At 43.1% G+C, this 18,085-nt stretch overlaps 1 protein-coding gene across 1 annotated transcript in view; it reads left to right on the top strand.

Moving 5' to 3' along the window:
• The window catches only part of LOC119416581 (laminin subunit alpha-5), an 87,700-nt gene that overhangs the window by 24,018 nt on the left and 45,597 nt on the right, over positions 1-18,085 (top strand). The window contains exon 6 of the mRNA XM_037683771.1: positions 16,743-16,851. Within this exon, the coding sequence (XP_037539699.1) occupies positions 16,743-16,851 (109 nt within the window). The remainder of the gene's footprint in view (positions 1-16,742; positions 16,852-18,085) is intronic.

The raw sequence follows: 18,085 nt of genomic DNA on the forward strand, positions 1-18,085 counted from the left end.
TCGGGGATTTTAACTATGTCTCCCTCAGAAAGACACTCCCTAGTTATGCCCAGTATATATCCTGTCCCACCAGATGGGATAAGACTATTGACCTCTGCTATGGATCTGTAAAAAAGGCATACACAGCTTTCCCTCTACCTCCTCTAGGGCATTTATTATTTTTATTAACCTTTATTTAACCAGACAAATCCCACTGAGATCACAGATCTCTTTTGGAAGGGAGGCCTGAAGGCAGACTGACATGGTGAAATGGTGATCACAACTGTGTCCACCTGTTACCAGAATACAAAACTCTTTTAAAGAGGGGGAAAGTACTTGTGAAGGAGACTAAAATATGGACTGATGAGTCTGTGGAATGCCTGCAGGACTGTTATCATAGCACAGACTGGAATATATTTGTGGAGTCCTGTGGTGGGGATCCAGATGAACTCAGATGTAATCTGCTCATAAGTGGCCTGCTGCAAAGATGTGATTATACCAAATAAGAATGTCAAAATCTTCCCAAACAAGCCGTGGGTTACAAAATCTATAAAAGGTAATATACAGGTTAAGAGGAAAGCTTTTAAATCTTACTCAGACTGCTGGTGAAGATTCTCAATCATCCAGGACATGGTAAATTCAAAAAAGTTCAAGACACAAACAACTGGACTTTATTTATAACAGAAGATGTCTCGCTCCTCATCTGAGAAGCTTTCTCAATTCAAAGAGTAGAGCATGTGGGGTTCAGGTTATAAAGCTGAGATAAGATACATATGCAGATTGACCTAATCACACCTCACACCTCACAGTAGGGGTTTGTTAAGGTCTTTGTTAATGTAATTCACAGATGAGGCCCCTCTGGTCACATCTGATAGGTGTGAAAACTGGCTGGGTATCAGTCCTAAAGTTGCATTATACGTTTTTGAAAGTTGAAATCTGAGGCTGCCTCCTCTGTTTAGAGATGGTTTCTCTCTTTTTACATAGATGTTTATTATTTGCCTTATAATCTAGCTGTTTTTTGTTACTTTTTTTGCCATCCTATTTGTAAAAAAAAAAAAAATCTGTATGTCTTTTTATAACTGTCTATTGTTGTCGCTGTTGTCTATTGTTGTCATCATTCTTTGTTGAAATCAGGTCTCTCTTGTAAATGAGTCCTCGGGGCTCAATGGGATTTACCTGTCTAAATAAGGGTTGAATGAAAAGATGGCTTCCTTCACTCCCCTCTCAAACTATCTGTCTACTCAGTCCAAAATGTGAACATTTTGGTCCTCAAATGATTGTCCCTTATCTGTGAGGTGGAGGTGAACAACTGACTCTTGTCCAGAGGAGGTGGCTCTCCTGTGCTGAGCCATGCGTCTGTGAAATAACCGTTTGGTTTCTCCAGTATAGAGATTTGGACATTCATCATTGCACTGAACTGCATACACCACACTACTCAGTTTTTGTATGGGTGTTTTGTCCTTAGGGTGGACCAGCCTCTGTCTCCGAGTCAGAGATACTTTATTGTCATTCGCACCACATGTGGTGGAGCGAAACTTTGTACACAGGGTCCCAGTCACATCTGTAGTGAACTAGACCTCCGACATGAATCTGTCTCTGAAGACCTTCAGGGGACAGGAACTATTATTTCATTGATTTGAATCCAGAAATACAAATTATCTCATCAAGAGACTATTTAATTGTATCCTGAATTAATCAATTGAAAGAACACTCTTCTTTTTTATATTATCATTACTATTTTACGATATCTTGATAATTAAAAGTGTGTTCAGTTCATACCATTTCTAATGTTGAAGTAAACTACTCATTTAAATCAACTGTGAAACAGTATTAATGATTTTTAAACCTCATTAGACTTAGATCATACAAGTTAAATTTCTATTTACGAAGTAAGTGTGCATTTTAATCTTCTGTCTGAATGAGGAGTGGATTTAATGTCTGTCAAAAGTCAGAAAACAAGTTATGAGAACGAAGTGTCTTGTTTTTAAAACTCTCAGACAGTAAATAAGAAACTGGCACCTGCAAAGTGTAATTTCTTCAAAATATTTTCCTGTCTGTACTAACCGTTCTTAAAAACATTTCTGCTGTCTGTTGACTTCTAATAACCCTCTGACATCACTAAAACACCACCCCTGCTGGTTGTGTTAACCAATCAGGAAGTACCAAGTGACAAGAAGTGGATACCCTTTAAAAGTCAACACTTCCTAGAACTTTCAGCCTTACTGGAAGACTCAGTCTTACTGGAGTCTTCCTGGAACTTTAAGTCTTACAAGTCTTACTGGAAGACTCAGTCTGATGGTGAGTCGTACAGGAACTTTCAGTTCTTAATGAAAGTCAGCTTTGGAGTATGGAATTGGACCATGTGCCAAGGGTCCGTCCATTCCAGCGGAGTCACAGCTGCCTCGCTGTGAGCTCACCCGGGCGTAACACCCTACAACTTCTAATGAAGATTCCTTCTAAGGAAGCTTATTCTGTTGAACGGAGTACTTTGTCACGACTTCTGACGATATCCAGCCACTGACCGGAGACGCTGAAAGAAGAGTGAAATGCACCTCTGTACCGGAGCTGATTTATCTTCTGCCAAGGTAACAAGTCGTCACACGCTGAGTGTACCGAGGGCTGAGCTGGATTCGGAGGAAGGGTGCCATTTCTGGTCAACACAACTTCCTTCATCCATCTAAACCTCCTCTTTAAATCTTTAAACTTCTTTACTCCTTCTCTTTAAACTTCTATTCGCCAGTAAATCAAGTGAAGTGCCTTCAGAGATGAATTATTCTCCATCAGTAATCTTCTGTTGTCTTGTTATTTGAACTTGCTAAGTTTATTAATCAGAAACAGATCAGCAAATCAAGTGTACATGTTTTGATGTCAAATTTTGATTCTGTTAAATAAATGACCGTATTTATTCTGATGGGTCAAAGATAAATGGCGTCTCATGTCACTAATTAAAATTCCACTCTCAAGTTGTCTTGGCCACATGGCAGAAATTTAACTCGAAAAAGAAAGAATCCGTTCTGATTTGCTGAGAAGCCAGTGACGTAACGCCGTGTACGTCCACTCACTCTGGCGTCAGTGCGAAAAGCCCACCCCGATGTCCACGTGTCTGTAAAGTCACGTGACCCCGGAAATAAAGCTCGTTTTAAACGGAGTCTTCTTTAGTGGTTAAAAAACGCTGAATTACAGCCCTGAAATTGGTCCTAACCTGATGAGTTTATGCCTAAAGAGCGTGCTTTTGAAGCGACGCCACGTTCAAGCTTTAAATCCATCTATAAATGCTGATTTGGACCGTGTTCGTCCGTTGCTAATCGAAGCTAACGGCTAACAACCAGATGTCAACAGGATGGTTCACAGGAAGTCGTCAGTGACTCATACCGTCAAAGACTTGTAGCTACAGTCACCCTGTGGTAAAAGTAAGCTTGCACCGCCACCTGCTGTGAAAACAAAGTGTAACAGTTTTGCAGAACTGAGAGCTGCAAACTCGCTTTTCATTTCACTTCTTTTAAAAGCATGTGGGTAAATGAAATGTTAATCACACTTGGGTTATGAGTTACTGTTTGAAATAGCAAATTCTGGTAAATTAAGCTGCTTAAAGAGCGTTTGAAACTGCAAAGTTGCTGTCAGACTTTTTAGAAAATATTGTAGGTTTATTAATTTTAAGTGCATTTGAGTAAATAAACACTGAAATAGCCTGGTTCATTGTATCTGTTAGAATTAAGCTCATATTAAGGAACACTGACACAGGAAACATTTACTTATAATATTCATGGGGTAAAACCTAAAACAGGTGCCCAATTATTGAAAAGTTGGCTTATAACAGTACTGTTGATGGAACCGCAGAGCTGAATAGTGTGTGAAACTCGCTGCTCACTTAAATACAAACATTTACCTGTTGAAAAACTCTAAGATTGCAATGGTTTAACCAGATAGGTTTTGCTGAACAGTAAATACGACCATGGCAGATTTAACAAAAGCTGATAATGCTAATCCTGCTCCAAGTGGTGTTGAGAAGGACTGGCTTGAGAGAGCTTTGACGCTGCTCACAGATTCCTTATTTCCATATGGTGACCAGGTGGAATGCATGAACTCAACAGATTTATTGGACGAGCTTAAGGAGGTGGCAGGCAGTGTCACTTCTGCAGCCATAAAGAAGTCAGGCTATGAGCAACTAGCTAAAATAGCACTCTTGCTAAAAGCTGAATATTACCTGGAGGCCAGCAAGAGACAAGCCCATGAAAAAAGTTTGATGCGCGAGACAGAGGACCGCATAGCAACACATGATGAGTATCTGCGATTCATCGCACAGTTTCAGTTTGAAAAGGAGACCTGGGAGGAAAAACTGCAACGTCAGAAAGAGCTCTCACAAGCTCAGTTGTTGTTCCAAGCAGACTCATATGAGGAAAAGCTACGTGAAGGAGGGCTAAGGTGTCAAGCACTGAGTTCAGACAATGATATTATGTGCAAACAGTTGCAGCTAACATCAAAATCTCTGGACGTGTGCAAATTGGAAAAAGTGGCATTAGTCTAGCAAAGCGTGCGTTTACAAAGTGAGTGTCATACATCACGTGAACGGTTAACAGCCTGTGAGGCAAAACTTGCCGTAGCCACAAATAAAATCTCTGACGAGAGGAAAATATATCTGGAACTCGAAGACAAACTGGGTCAGAGTCCAGGTCAACCATCACCACCTCAGAGTGATTTTGTTGTACCTCCTACACAAAATCTCCTTATGCCACCTCCACGTGATTCTGGTGAACCACCTCCACGTGATTACTTTGTTCCGCCTCCACTAAGCCCTCATCCTCCGCTCTCAATAGCAGTATTGCAAACAATAGCGAAATATGTCCAACGCTTCGAGCCAGGGCCGTTGGGTTCGACCGACACTAAGGCCTATCTGCACGACCTTGACTTCCAATTGGGAAGCTATTCGAACGCTACAGTTGAGGATAAAATAGGTTTGATCAGGCTCACTTCAGACAGGACGGTGTTTTCCTTTATCGAGCGTCAACCAGATGCCATAAGGAAGGATTATAGCCTGTTATGTGCTGCTCTAATTAAGGAGTATACCCCTTGCGCGGGACCTGGCGGTTATCCAGCTGCCGACAAGGTCATGCAAGGTAAGAATGAGCACCCAAGGGCATATTATTCCAGAATTTTGCAGGCTTATTTTGGTTACAGGAACGAAACCGGCATGGAGGAGGCGTTTAAGTTCGTTTTCAGCAAAAATCTCCACCCTGACATAAGGATGTCAATACAGATGATGGCTAATTTCAAAGAGAAAACCATCAGTGAGATAAAAACTTGTGCTGTGAATGTCTTTGAGGCCCGTTCACAGGCCAAAACACCCAATGAGGTGTTCCCAGGTGAGAGGATTCCTGCCCAGTCATTAGAATTGGAAGGGACGAGAGCTTCAGCTCCCCATCCCAAGAAAGGCGAGAGGAAACGAGATTTTCGAACTGCCAAACCACAACAGATGAGTGCCCCCTGGTTCAGACGAGATCCTAAATGGCTTCCCAAGAAACCAGAGGATGAACGATTGTACCAGAAGGGGGGCGCACGTCGTAAGAGTAAAAAGTATGGCACCCAAGGTAACGCATACAACCAGGGATCCCACCAGGAACCCCAGAGGAGGGGGCCTGCTCCCCCTCCACGTCGGCCTGGACAGCCTGAGACAAAAAAGAAACAGCAGCGGGTCTAGAAAGAGAGCCACGGACCTCTGAGCTCGGACAAGACAGAGAGTGTGCGTCGGTTCTTGGAAATGTTGAAAGGTATTGCCACGGACAAACAACCTGACGCGTTGTGTGGCAATATCATTGCTATTGAGAGCCCCTCAACAGAAATGGGGGGGGGGTACACTCACACGTCACCGACGGTGACCCATCACAAACTGAAACCTCAGAAACAGCAACAGCTGTGCTGACGGTTCAGATAAATCAAGGTGACACAAACGACAACGTTGCCGCTGTCACGGACAGCCACCAGGACCTTGTTAATACAAACAATGAGAGCCCCTCAACACACAGAGAGCGGGTGATCTCATACATCAATGACGGAGGCCCGTCAAACACCGAACTCTCAGGAGCAGCAGCGACTGCACCAACGTTTCGGATAAACAGGGATTACACAGACAAGGGTAAAGGTAAGAACAAACGTTGGCCAAAACCTTCAAGGTTCCTGTGTAACCTTATCAGAAAGGGGGTCGCTAAAAAAAGCTAACCTGTCAATCACACTTGAAGGGGTCCTCACACATGAAGCCCTACTGGACGGTGGGGCCGACATAACTATTATGTCAGCCAAATTGTTTGTGGAGCTCAGGACTGCCACTAACGGTGTTTACAGGGAAATACCTCTCATAGAACGTGCTATAGAACTGCAGGGCCTCGCAGAGACGAGGACAACCCTAATAGCTATAGCTATGGTTCACATGCAGGTTGGCGAGATGACACTATACCACCTGGTACATGTGTCTACGGTTGACTCATTCCCATTTTTGATTGGCCAGGATTTTATACATCGCTTTGACGCGATTATAGATTATGGTGAACAGACAATGTGGGCCAGAGTGAGTAAACCCCTGCCAATTCTCATGCCTCCTGGGATGGTCACAGACTGCCCAACAGCAGGCACCGCAGAAGGCACCGAGGACTTCTCAGCAGAGAACACAGTCCCGGTAAGTAATCCTTTAAAAGCATGTGATACCGAAGAGACCCAACCGATGGACCCAACTCTGACCGAACAAGAAAGCCTCCTCTGCGAGCTGAGACAGTCAGAGCCCACCGGATACTACCTACCGTTGGTAGTTAAAGGTGTAGAGATCCAAGGATCCCACACCGAAGATGCTGTACTGTCGCTGTGGACAGATAAATCAGCTATTAACCAAGCTTTCTACGAAACATTGGTTAAAAAACATTTGGGTCCAGTTCTGATCGAGAAAGCTTTCCGCTTTCCATTGTATCCCAACAGTTCACGAGTGATGACTGCAAAAGGAGTCATTAACCTGAAACTGATCTGGAACCAACGGGAACTGGTCCACCCGTTCCTCGTAATCTCAGATTTACCACATGCAACCTACGGGTCCTTATCAAAAAATTAGCATATTGTGATAAAGGTCATTATTTTCCATAATGTAATGATAAAAATTAAACCTTCATATATTTCAGATTCATTGCACACCAACTGAAATATTTCAGGTCTTTAATTGTTTTAACACTGATGATTATGGCATACAGCTCATGAAAACCCAAAATGCCTGTCCCAAAAAATTAGCATATTTCATCCCACCAATGAAAGACAAGTGTTTTTAATACAAAAAACGCCAACCTTCAAATAATCATGTTCAGTTATGCACTCAATACTTGGTCGGGAATCCTTTTGCATGAATGACTGCTTCAATGCGGCGTGGCATGGAGGCAATCAGCCTGTGGCACTGCTGAGGTGTTATGGAGGCCCAAGATGCTTTGATAGCGGCCTTAAGCTCATCCAGAGTGTTGGGTCTTGCGTCTCTCAACTTTCTCTTCACAATATCCCACAGGTTCTCTATGGGGTTCAGGTCAGGAGAGTTGGCAGGCCAATTGAGCACAGTAATACCATGGTCAGTAAACCATTTACCAGTGGTTTTGGCACTGTGAGCAGGTGCCAGGTTGTGCTGAAAAATGAAATATTCATCTCTATAAAGCTTTTCAGCAGATGGAAGCATGAAGTGCTCCAAAATCTCCTGATAGCTAGCTGCATTGACCCTGCCCTTGATAAAACACAGTGGACCAACACCAGCAGCTGACATGGCACCCCAGACCATCACTGACTGTGGGTGCTTCACACTGGACTTCTGGTATTTCCTTCTCCCCAGTCTTCCTCCATACTCTGGCACCTTGATTTCCGAATGACATGCAAAATTTGCTTTCATCTGAAAAAAGTACTTTGGACCACTGAGCAACAGTCCAGTGTTGCTTCTCTGTAGCCCAGGTCAGGCGCTTCAGCTGCTGTTTCTGGTTCAAAAGTGGCTTGACCTGGGGAATGCGGCACCTGTAGCCCATTTCCTGCACACGCCTGTGCACGGTGGCTCTGGATGTTTCTACTCCAGACTCAGTCCACTGCTTCCGCAGGTCCCCCAAGGTCTGGAATTGGCCCTCCTCCACAATCCTCCTCAGGGTCCGGTCACCTCTTCTCGTTGTACAGCGTTTTCTGCCATACTTTTCCCATCCCACAGACTTCCCACTGAGGTGCCTTGATACAGCACTCTGGGAACAGACTATTCGTTCAGCAGTTTCTTTCTGTGTCTTACCCTCTTGCTTGAGAGTGTCATTGATGGCCTTCTGGACAACAGTCAGGTCGGCAGTCTTACCCATGATTGTGGTTTTGAGTAATGAACAAGGCTAGGAGTTTTTAAAAGCCTCAGGAATCTTTTGCAGGTGTTTAGAATTACGTCGTTGATTCAGATGGTTAGGTTAATAGCTTGTTTAGAGAACCTTTTCATGATATGCTATTTTTTTGGGACAGGCATTTTGGGTTTTCATGAGCTGTATGCTATCATCATCAGTATTAAAACAATTAAAGACCAGAAATATTTCAGTTGGTGTGCAATGAATCTGAAATATATGAAAGTTTCATTTTTATCATTACATTATGGAAAATAATGACCTTTATCACAATATGCTAATTTTTTTAGAAGGACCTGTACATAGGCTCTGACATCTTAGTAATATTAGGTGTCCTATTGGACACCAGCCACAATGTACTGTGGTCACTAAAACCAGCCACAAAGAAACCTCCTGTGCTAGACACAGCAAACCTTACGTCTGCCAGGTTGCTAACAACCAAAACACCTCAGTACCACCTCAGGTAACCTACCTAATGGTACGAGTCCACATCGTGGCGGGACAAGCTCTTAGCCTTAAACAGGCGTACTTTCAACCAGCTCTTACGTTTTTCAAACTGGGACTGTCCATTGAGGCCGCAAGCCAAGTGAGCCTCGACTCCAGAACCACGTCTGTTGCTGTGTGCAACACAGGCACAGAAGAGGTACTGATACCGAAAAACACAAAGCTAGGATGGTTGATCTCCACAGATTTTCTTGATTTTGAACTAGGCATTCCATTTCTGGGAGGACTCCCAGACAACCTGGTATCGAGTCAAGAGACTGGTCCAGTTTGGTTCACAAAACCAACACAGGCCATAGCTCTCTTCTCAACCAATGATGTCGAATTAGGACCTCAAACCTATAGTGTCCTACCTATAGACAGGTCTAGCGACACAGAAAGGGACTCACTGGAGCTCCCCAAACATCAAGAACCCTTAGCAATCTCTTCACAGATTGAACAGGTGGTCTCCCAAGCCGACGCCCTGACGACTGATGAAGAAAGAGACAAACTCCGCCAAGTTCTCATGAAATATGAGAAGTCATTCTCGACTGCCTCAATGAATTGTGGGTTAACCTCGCTCCACGCAGTGAGAATCCCAACTCCGCCCAACTCACGGCCTACATTTGTCAGACAATACAAGATTCCCCTGGCAGCACATCAACCTGTCAAGGAAATCATTGATGACCTTTTAGATAAAGGCATAATCAGACAATGTAATAGCACCTACTCTGCACCTTTATGACCAGTGTTGAAACCAAATGGTAAGTGGAGACTTACCATAGACTACAGAAAGCTAAACAAAAAAGTTCCTTTATCCAGGTGGCCAATGACCCAGATCTAACAGGAACTGCCCAAGGTCACCGACGGTAAGTACTTTTCCACCCTCGACGTCGCCTCTGGTTTTTGGACCATTCCTGTGCGCGCCGAGGACCAACACAAACTAGCTTTCACTTTTGGTAGCCGACAATACACCTTCACCAGGTGTCCCTTTGTCTACGCTAACTCACCAGCTGAGTTCAACATCTTTTTGAACAAAGCATGTCCGGACGCCCACGAACGTGGGACACTGATCTACGTGGACGATGTCCTTTTGAGGCAGCCAACACTGGACTCACATTTGGCTGAGATCGACCACGTTCTGAATCAACTGACTATTGCTGGTGCTAAAATCTCACTGTCAAAATGCCAGTGGTGCAGGACCATGGTGGACTACGTTGGCCTACTAGTAGGTTCAGATGGCGTACGACCACAATTGACTCGCACCCAAGGCCTAGACAATCTCAAAGTCCCCACCAATCTCAGAGAACTACAAAGTTTTCTGGGCGTGTGTTCTATGAAATTATCTTTAACAAGATAGATACAGGTTAGGGAAAGGTCGGAGCAATGAATAAAAGCTCTCAAAAGAAACTCTCAGGCTGTTTTCTGCTAGAATAATAAGTGTCATTTATTAAACCGCCACAGATACAGCAAAACAACGTACATTCAGTACAAATCAAGCATTGATGTAGAAACCCCTCACCGTGACACCAGACCGAGGAAGCCGTTTTCAGTCCGAGTGAGAAGGTGACATCAATTCAGGCTGGGCATCGGATCCAGAATCCACAGCAGACTTTGACTCTAATTCTGGGTGTTACACTTTTTATACTCCCCCTCTGACTGGGTGACGTGCGGGCAGAACAAACATGTTTTCCATCATCAAGGCAGTTTGTACAGCAGAGCGATGGCTCATAAAAACATGTATTTCAAACCCAAGGTCGTGGGTGGATGAAAGACCTGTCTACATCAAACTCCGGGTCACTGTAACCGCAAGATGGGCCAGATCTTGCGGCAAGAGCACCCCCGGAGGCTTATTTTCATTCCTCAAAAACACATCTGCAGTACAGGCCTGATTTGCACAGATAAGCTGCATATAAAATGAGTATAAATTAAGTATAAATTGACATAAAAGCATCAAAATAATCATTCTTATTTCAGCGTGTGTAACTAATCCCACCAATTAATGGAGTACTATGCGGACCTTGCGAAACCACTGACTGAACTCTTAAAGAAAGACATCCCATTTGTCTGGACTGATAACCAACCGCAGGCAATAAACGCTGTCAGGGACAGACTCAAGTCAGCCCCATGTCTAGTCTATCCAGACTACAACAAAGAGTTTTACTTGGAAGTGGGCTTCTCAGCTCACTGCATAAGTGCAGGTCTGTACCAGATGCACAACAAAGACAATCGTCTGGTGGCCTACGCCAGTAAGACAATGGCAGGCCCCGAATTAAAGTTCTCAAACTGAGAAAGCTCTACTGGCCACTGTGTGGGCAGTTAAACACTTCTCCAGTTACATCGATGGACAAAAAAAATCATTGTTGAAACACAACACCAGCCAGTAACTTTCCTGAATAGCCAACGCATCAGAGATGGTGTGGTGACAAACTCACGGGTAGCCATGTGGCTCATGGCGCTTCAAAGTTTTGACCTAGACATCCGCTACGGACAAAACAAGAGGTCACATTTGGGCACCGACCTGGCACTCTGCCAAGAATGTACACAAGATGTACCAGCCACCCAACCGCCAGCTGCGGAAAAACCCTCAGTAAGTGAGGACCCGAATCACCACTACTTTGATAGCAATATCTGCAAAGATATGACAACGCTGTACGTGGATGGCTGCTCATTCCACCACGAACAAACCTACAAATCAGGTCTAAAAAAGTTAAATCTGGTCCTCTGGACATTCAAAAAAACAAAACCAAGCAAATCAACAAAAAAATGTAGAAACGTTTCGTCTCTCATCTGAGAGACTTCCTCAGTCTGAGGAGCTGTATTCAGCTCAGTCTCTTAAATAGCACCATCTCAGAGTGGATCAACCAGTTCAATTCAGACTTTAAAGTCCTCTTTCAGCTGCACAAACAGCTAAAACTAATCAAGGGCATCCTAACTTTTGCTCATGGACCGACGTCCTCACCCGTGTTCGTGGTCCCCCATGACCACAAGGGGGTGATGTTAGTTCACTCGCATGACCTCCCGTCCGCAGGACACAAGAGAGATAACGCCACGCTGAAAGCATTAAAACAAGTTGCTTATTGGCCTGGAATGAAAAAGGATGTCAAGGACTACATTAAAGGGTGCCTGGTCTGTGGCCAGTTTCAGCCATCCAGACCACTCCACAGAGCACCACTGCAAAGTAGAGGCATTGCATTCCCATGGTCCGACCTCCAGATCGACTGGGTTGGACCACTTACTAAGAGCACTAGAGGAAATAAATATTTTCTCACGGTAACTTGCACATTTACCAAATTGGTAGAATGCCTACCAGCTCCTAACGACACAGCACAAACAACTGCTATGTTACTAATGAATCATGTATTTTCAAGGTTTGGACTTCCCCTCAGGGTGAACTCAGACCAAGGTACACACTTCACAGCTGAAGTGATGAAAGAACTATGGAAGATGCTAGGCATCAAAGTCAACTTCCATGTTTGCTACCACCCACAAGCCTCAGGCCAAGTGGAGAGAGCAAACAGAACTGTGGTAAGTATTTTGAAGAAATACGTAGCCGCAAACCACAAGGACTGGGACGTGAAACTCCCTCTGGTCTTCATGGCCATAAGGGCCACTCCACACACATCGACTGGCATCTCTCCCTTCGAGATGATGACGGGTCGACAAATGACTCTCCCTCTACACCTGTTATGCCAACCAGGCGATGCCGCCATGGCAACAGCCTACACCACACAACAATACATGAATGACTTGGAAAAACACCTTAAAAACACCTTTGCTTTTAACCAGAGAAACATGGAAAAATCTGCTAAAGGACGAAAGGCGTACTATGACCAAAAGGCCTCTCACGAGGAACTCCAAGTGGGAGATAGAGTCTGGTACTACACGTTCGCCCCCACAACCGGGAAAGGAGAGTCCGGAACCGGAACTCTCGCCTGCAAACTGATGCCCAGGTGGACTGGACCCCACCTGATAACAGACAAACTGTCTCCAGTTTTCTACCAGATCAAAATCAGCAAAGGCCAAAAAGAGCCAATTGTTAAACGGGTACATCGAAACCAGGTCAAACTACACAAGGCGTTCAATAACTCCACAGAAGACAAAGATCTCACAAACTCAGACCTCGTGGGAAAAAGGGTCATCCAAGCAGAAACTAAATAAGTCTAAGCTTAATTAAGTGTTAAGATAACAACTCAGACGCGATAACGTGATCGAATCTGACAATCAGAGTGAGTGACGCAGTGAAACGTTGCTTTCTAGTTGCTACTTTTGTCGATGTTGAAACGTTGTTTTCTAGTTGCTTGGTCACTACTGTTGCCGATATTGAGACATTGTTTATTTGGTTTTGGTATTGTTTCTGAACACCCCCAGCAAGAATGAATTTTGTGTGTACTTTAGTTAGAGACTATGAGGACTTTAACTTTGCCAACATGCAGTTCATTTGTTAAACTTCAATCTTTGAGGAGTCAATGTAGATTAATGCTACCTTAAGTACCATAACCTACATTGGTCTCACGACGCTAATCCTTAAAATGAGTCTCGCCATAGACTCCAAAAACATTTAGGGGGAAAACCAAAAAACCAAAACTCAAGTCGTTCTTCTAAAGGGACAACAGACAATTGAACCAAACTATATTTTGCCATGTAAATCTAACTTAAACCAAGTGTAGTGAACTCGGCCTCCGACCAAAACCTGCCTCTGAAGACCTTCATGGGACAGGAACTGTTATTTCATTGATTTGAATCCAGAAATACAAATTAGCTCATCCAGAGACTGTCTAATTGTATCCTGAAGTAATCAATTGAAAGAACACTCTTCTTTTTATATTATCATTACTATTTTACAATATCTTGATAATCAAAGTGTGTTTAGTTCATACCATTTCTAAATGTTGAAGTGAACCACTCATTTTAAATCAACTGTGAAACAGTATTAATGATTTTTGCACCTCATTTAAATTAGAAATCAAGTTAAATGTCTATTTACAAAGTAATTATGCATTTTGATTTTCTGTCTAAAGGAGAAGTAGTGATGTCGGTCAAAAGTCAGAGACAGTCAGAAAACAAGTTGTTAGAACGGGCTGTATTGTTTTTAAACCTAGCAGACAGTAAATAAGAGCAACTGGCACCTGCAAAGTTTCTCACATCTTCAAAACATTTCTCTGTCTGTACTAAAAGGTCCTAAAAAAATTTTCTGTCCTCTTGACTTGTAATAACCCACTGACATCACTAGAACCACCCCCTGTTGGTTGTTTCAACCAATCAGGAAGTCCTGAGTGACCGGAAGTGAGAACTCTTTAAAAGTCCACACTTCCTGGAACTACTCAGTCGAGTTGGAGTCAGTCAGTCGAGTCTTCTGAGTCTAACCAGTCTAGTCTTCCTAGTCTTACAGTTTCATGAGTCTTTCTTGGGACTATGGAGTCTTCTACTTCTGAGTGGAATCTCTGACTGAGTTTTACTGAGAGTTCCTAAGGAACTTTCAAATTTAATCAATAGCTGATGGATTTGACTGTGAGAAGAGGGTCCGTCCATCCCAGCGGAGTCACAGCGCCTCGCTGTGAACTCACCCGGGCGTAACGCCCTACAATTTTGAAGGAAGCTTGTTCTGTTGAACGGAGTAAACCACATGACTTCTGACGATGGCCAGCTGCTCTTACCAGAGACGCTGAAAGGTAGCGTGCATAGAGACATCTAGACCCGAGCTGATCCATCATCTGCAAAGATAAAGAGACGTCACGAGTTGTCGCGCACCAAGTGGACCGGGGGTTTGAGCTGGTGTTGAAAGAAGCGTGCTAAATTCTGGTCAACAAACATACATCTTCCCTCATCCATCTTCCTTTTAAATTTATCTTCATTCCTTCCTTTACACTCTTCTATTTTGCCAGTAATCTAGATGCCTTCAGAAATGTCTTGTTGTCTTATTAGTAAAGCGTGCCAAGTTTTATTAATCATAACCAGATCAGCTAATCACGTGTACATGTTTTGATGTTAAATTTTGATTCTGATAAATAAATGACCACATTTATTCTGATGGGTCAAAGGAAATTAACGTCTCATGTCACTGATTTAAACACAATCCTCACAGTACCTCGTCACATGGCAGAAATTTAACTCAAAAAAGAGAGAACTTGTTATATTTAAATAATTAGTAGTGGAAGGTCAGAAAGCTGACCTTGACACCACTACACAAGTTAGGAATGGAAGAATAGTTTGGAATGCCCTTCTATAGGTATAAATCCCTATATATAATTTTGTCAGCATGAACCACCCTTTAACTGGTACCTGTAGCTGATCTGCACCATGATAGCTTACACACCAGGTGCATATAGGTCAAGGTCTTATGGAAAATCCCACTCATAAGCCCAACTAAAACCACATAAATGCATGAACACATAAGGACCAGAATGGCATCCACTGGGAACCACCAGCAGCAACCTTCGCTGAAGGGACCTACAGCTACAACGTGGGTCTCCAAACTCCATCCAGTGGTCGCCTCTTCAGTTCAATCGAGGGAACCCATCTACATGCTGATCAATCAACCCCTCCAATCGTTGTGGATTTACCATTGTGGATTATATGACTTTTTCCAATGGATTACAGACTTTGTTTCCAAGTGGTTAAAGCTTTGCTGCAATGGAATTACCGACAACATTATGGAATTACCAACAACATAATGGAATTACCAACAACATTGTGGAATTACCTAAACCGTTGTGGGATTACCTTCTTTGACTTTTGTTTTCCTCTTGCTGGTTTACATCAAGATCAAGGACAAACGGAGGCGTAAGTTCATGTTGGAATTCATCCCCATGGACAGGCGATGATTTCCAAAGGGGGGACTGTAGTGAACTAGGCCTCCGACCAAAACCTGTCTCTGAAGACCTTCATGGGACAGGAACTGTTATTTCATTGATTTGAATCCAGAAATACAAATTAGCTCATCCAGAGACTTTCTAATTGTGTCCTGAAGTAATCAATTGAAAGAATACTCTTCTTTTTTATTATCATTACTATTTTACAATATCTTGATAATCAAAAGTGTGTTTAGTTCATATAATTTCTAATGTTGAAGTGAACCACTCATTTTAACTTTTCAGACTTTTCAGATTCTAATTTTCTTTCTACTTCATAGTCAAGCTCTCCCACCACGCTCCCTGAAGTCAGCGGACCAGTTGCTCTTCACAGTTCCAGGAACTCGTCTTAAGCGCAGAGGTGACAGGGCCTTCTCTGTAGCAGGACCAAGACTCTGGAACGAGTTACCTCTGCTTGTCAGACAGGCCCCCTCCCTCTCGGTTTTCAAGTCCCGTTTAAAAACTCACTACTATTCAGTATCTTTCAACACCAGATGATCTGTGTTTTGATCCTGTATGCTCCACACTGGTTTGTCGTCATTATCTGCATCGTTTTTTGTCTATATTCTGATTTACCTCATTTTGTATTTTGCTTTGTGTGTTACCTGTTGTTTTGTCTGTACAGCACTTTGGTTGGCCTTGTAGCTGTTTTAAGTGCTTTATAAATAAAGTGGTATAGTATGGTATGGTACTTTGTTGCTCTGTCATATAAAATCTCAGTGAGATATTCAGGTTTGTTGGTGTGACAAGACAAAATATGGGAACGTTTAAAGTGGATGAAGACTTTTTCATGGCAGTGTGTATATATTCTTTACTTCATGTCGACAGACCATGTACCATCATGTACTCATTATATGAACAGAACCGACATATGTGATGATTTGCTGTTGACATAAACACAAACTTGAAAATAGCCTCAATTATCTGTTTACCTCTGTGCTGGTTCTGTTTACTGACATGGTCCTGTCCCCATCCAGGATATCAGCAGGTCCTAATTACTCTGTGTGTGTGTGTGTGTGTGTGTGCGTATGTGCGTGTGCATGTGCGTGTGTGTGTGTAGCTTTCTGTGTCGAGTCGTGGCCGTGGATGAACAGAACAGAGTGGCGGTCTTCTCCCTGCCTGCTGACACACAGATCCAGCTCACATCTGAGCAGGCTAGCTTCTTCCTGGTAAGAGTTGCACCCCTGTCACATGATCAAACTGAACAGCTCTTTATTTTTGCAACGGCTCGAGCAGAAATCCCCGTGGGGGCCAGGTGGGATTGGGACCCACAGTCACATTTTTTGGAAAACAAAGATTATCCCACCCAATCATTTGAGGAAAGTATAGTTTGAAGCGATAAAGTGAAAAGGAAGCACGCACCATTTATGTAAGTGAAAGGATGAATTGATACCTCTCAAAAATGACGTCCCCCGCCCCTCTTCCCATAGCGTAGTGGCAAGCATTTCTGCCTTCCACCTGGTATACTGTGGTTCAGTCCTTAGTGAGAGCTTTTAATATTATTATTATTTTACTCAAACCTGGATATTTAATATTTTGTAATGTTCTCTAATGTTTAAACGGGATCTTTGGAACAATAGATCTTGTTTCATTTCAGTAACTCATAATTTTTTTTTAATTTTTTCATTTACCCTTTATTTATCCAGGTAGTCTCATTGAGTCACGAGAACTCATTTTCAAGAGAGACCTGTTTAGGAGCAGGTGGTGGGGGTTAAGGGCCTTGCTCAGGGACCCAGGGTGGGGCAAATGAGGGTGGAGGCAGGTGTGGGTGTTTCACCTTTTCCACCCACATTTTGATGTTGACGGTACCGGGAGTTGAACCTGTGACTTTCCGATCACAGGCCCATCTTCTAACCTCGCGCCACCACTCCCCAATTTATATCAGTGATCCTCACTTTTTTTTTTTTTTTTTTCAAAAGAGCCATGTTGACAGATCAAAGTCAAGGGGAGAGCTGCGACGTCACCCCAAGTCACTCAAATAAAAGAAAAGAAAAAAGGAAACAACCCACCTATGAACAAAGAAACACAGCCAGCACATTATCTGTTCAAACAAAATGTACATTAGTCCTGAGATGAGAAGCTGTGGTGCATGTCCTTGACTTTCTTCATGTTGTATTTGTAATTTGTTGTTGCAGCCACAGTGAGACGTTCAAGATGGGCATGGGTCAGTGGGTTTCTCTGTTTTTGTTTGATAGTGTTCTTGGTTGAAAATGTTGACTGTGTAAACATTTCAGCTTTTATCTGTTACCTCAGTCTTTTGTATTGAACTCTTTTTGAATTACCTCAGTCCCATGAAGAAAACACAAGTGAACAATAACAATGAAAACCAAAGTCCATGGTCAGCAATGAATATGCCGTAATATGTGTACAGATGAAGATGCCCCCTTCACATTTCTGCCTGCC

This window comes from Nematolebias whitei, chromosome 11 (genome assembly GCF_014905685.2).
Source record: "Nematolebias whitei isolate Nwh7 chromosome 11, NemWhi1, whole genome shotgun sequence".
NCBI lineage: Eukaryota > Metazoa > Chordata > Actinopteri > Cyprinodontiformes > Rivulidae > Nematolebias > Nematolebias whitei.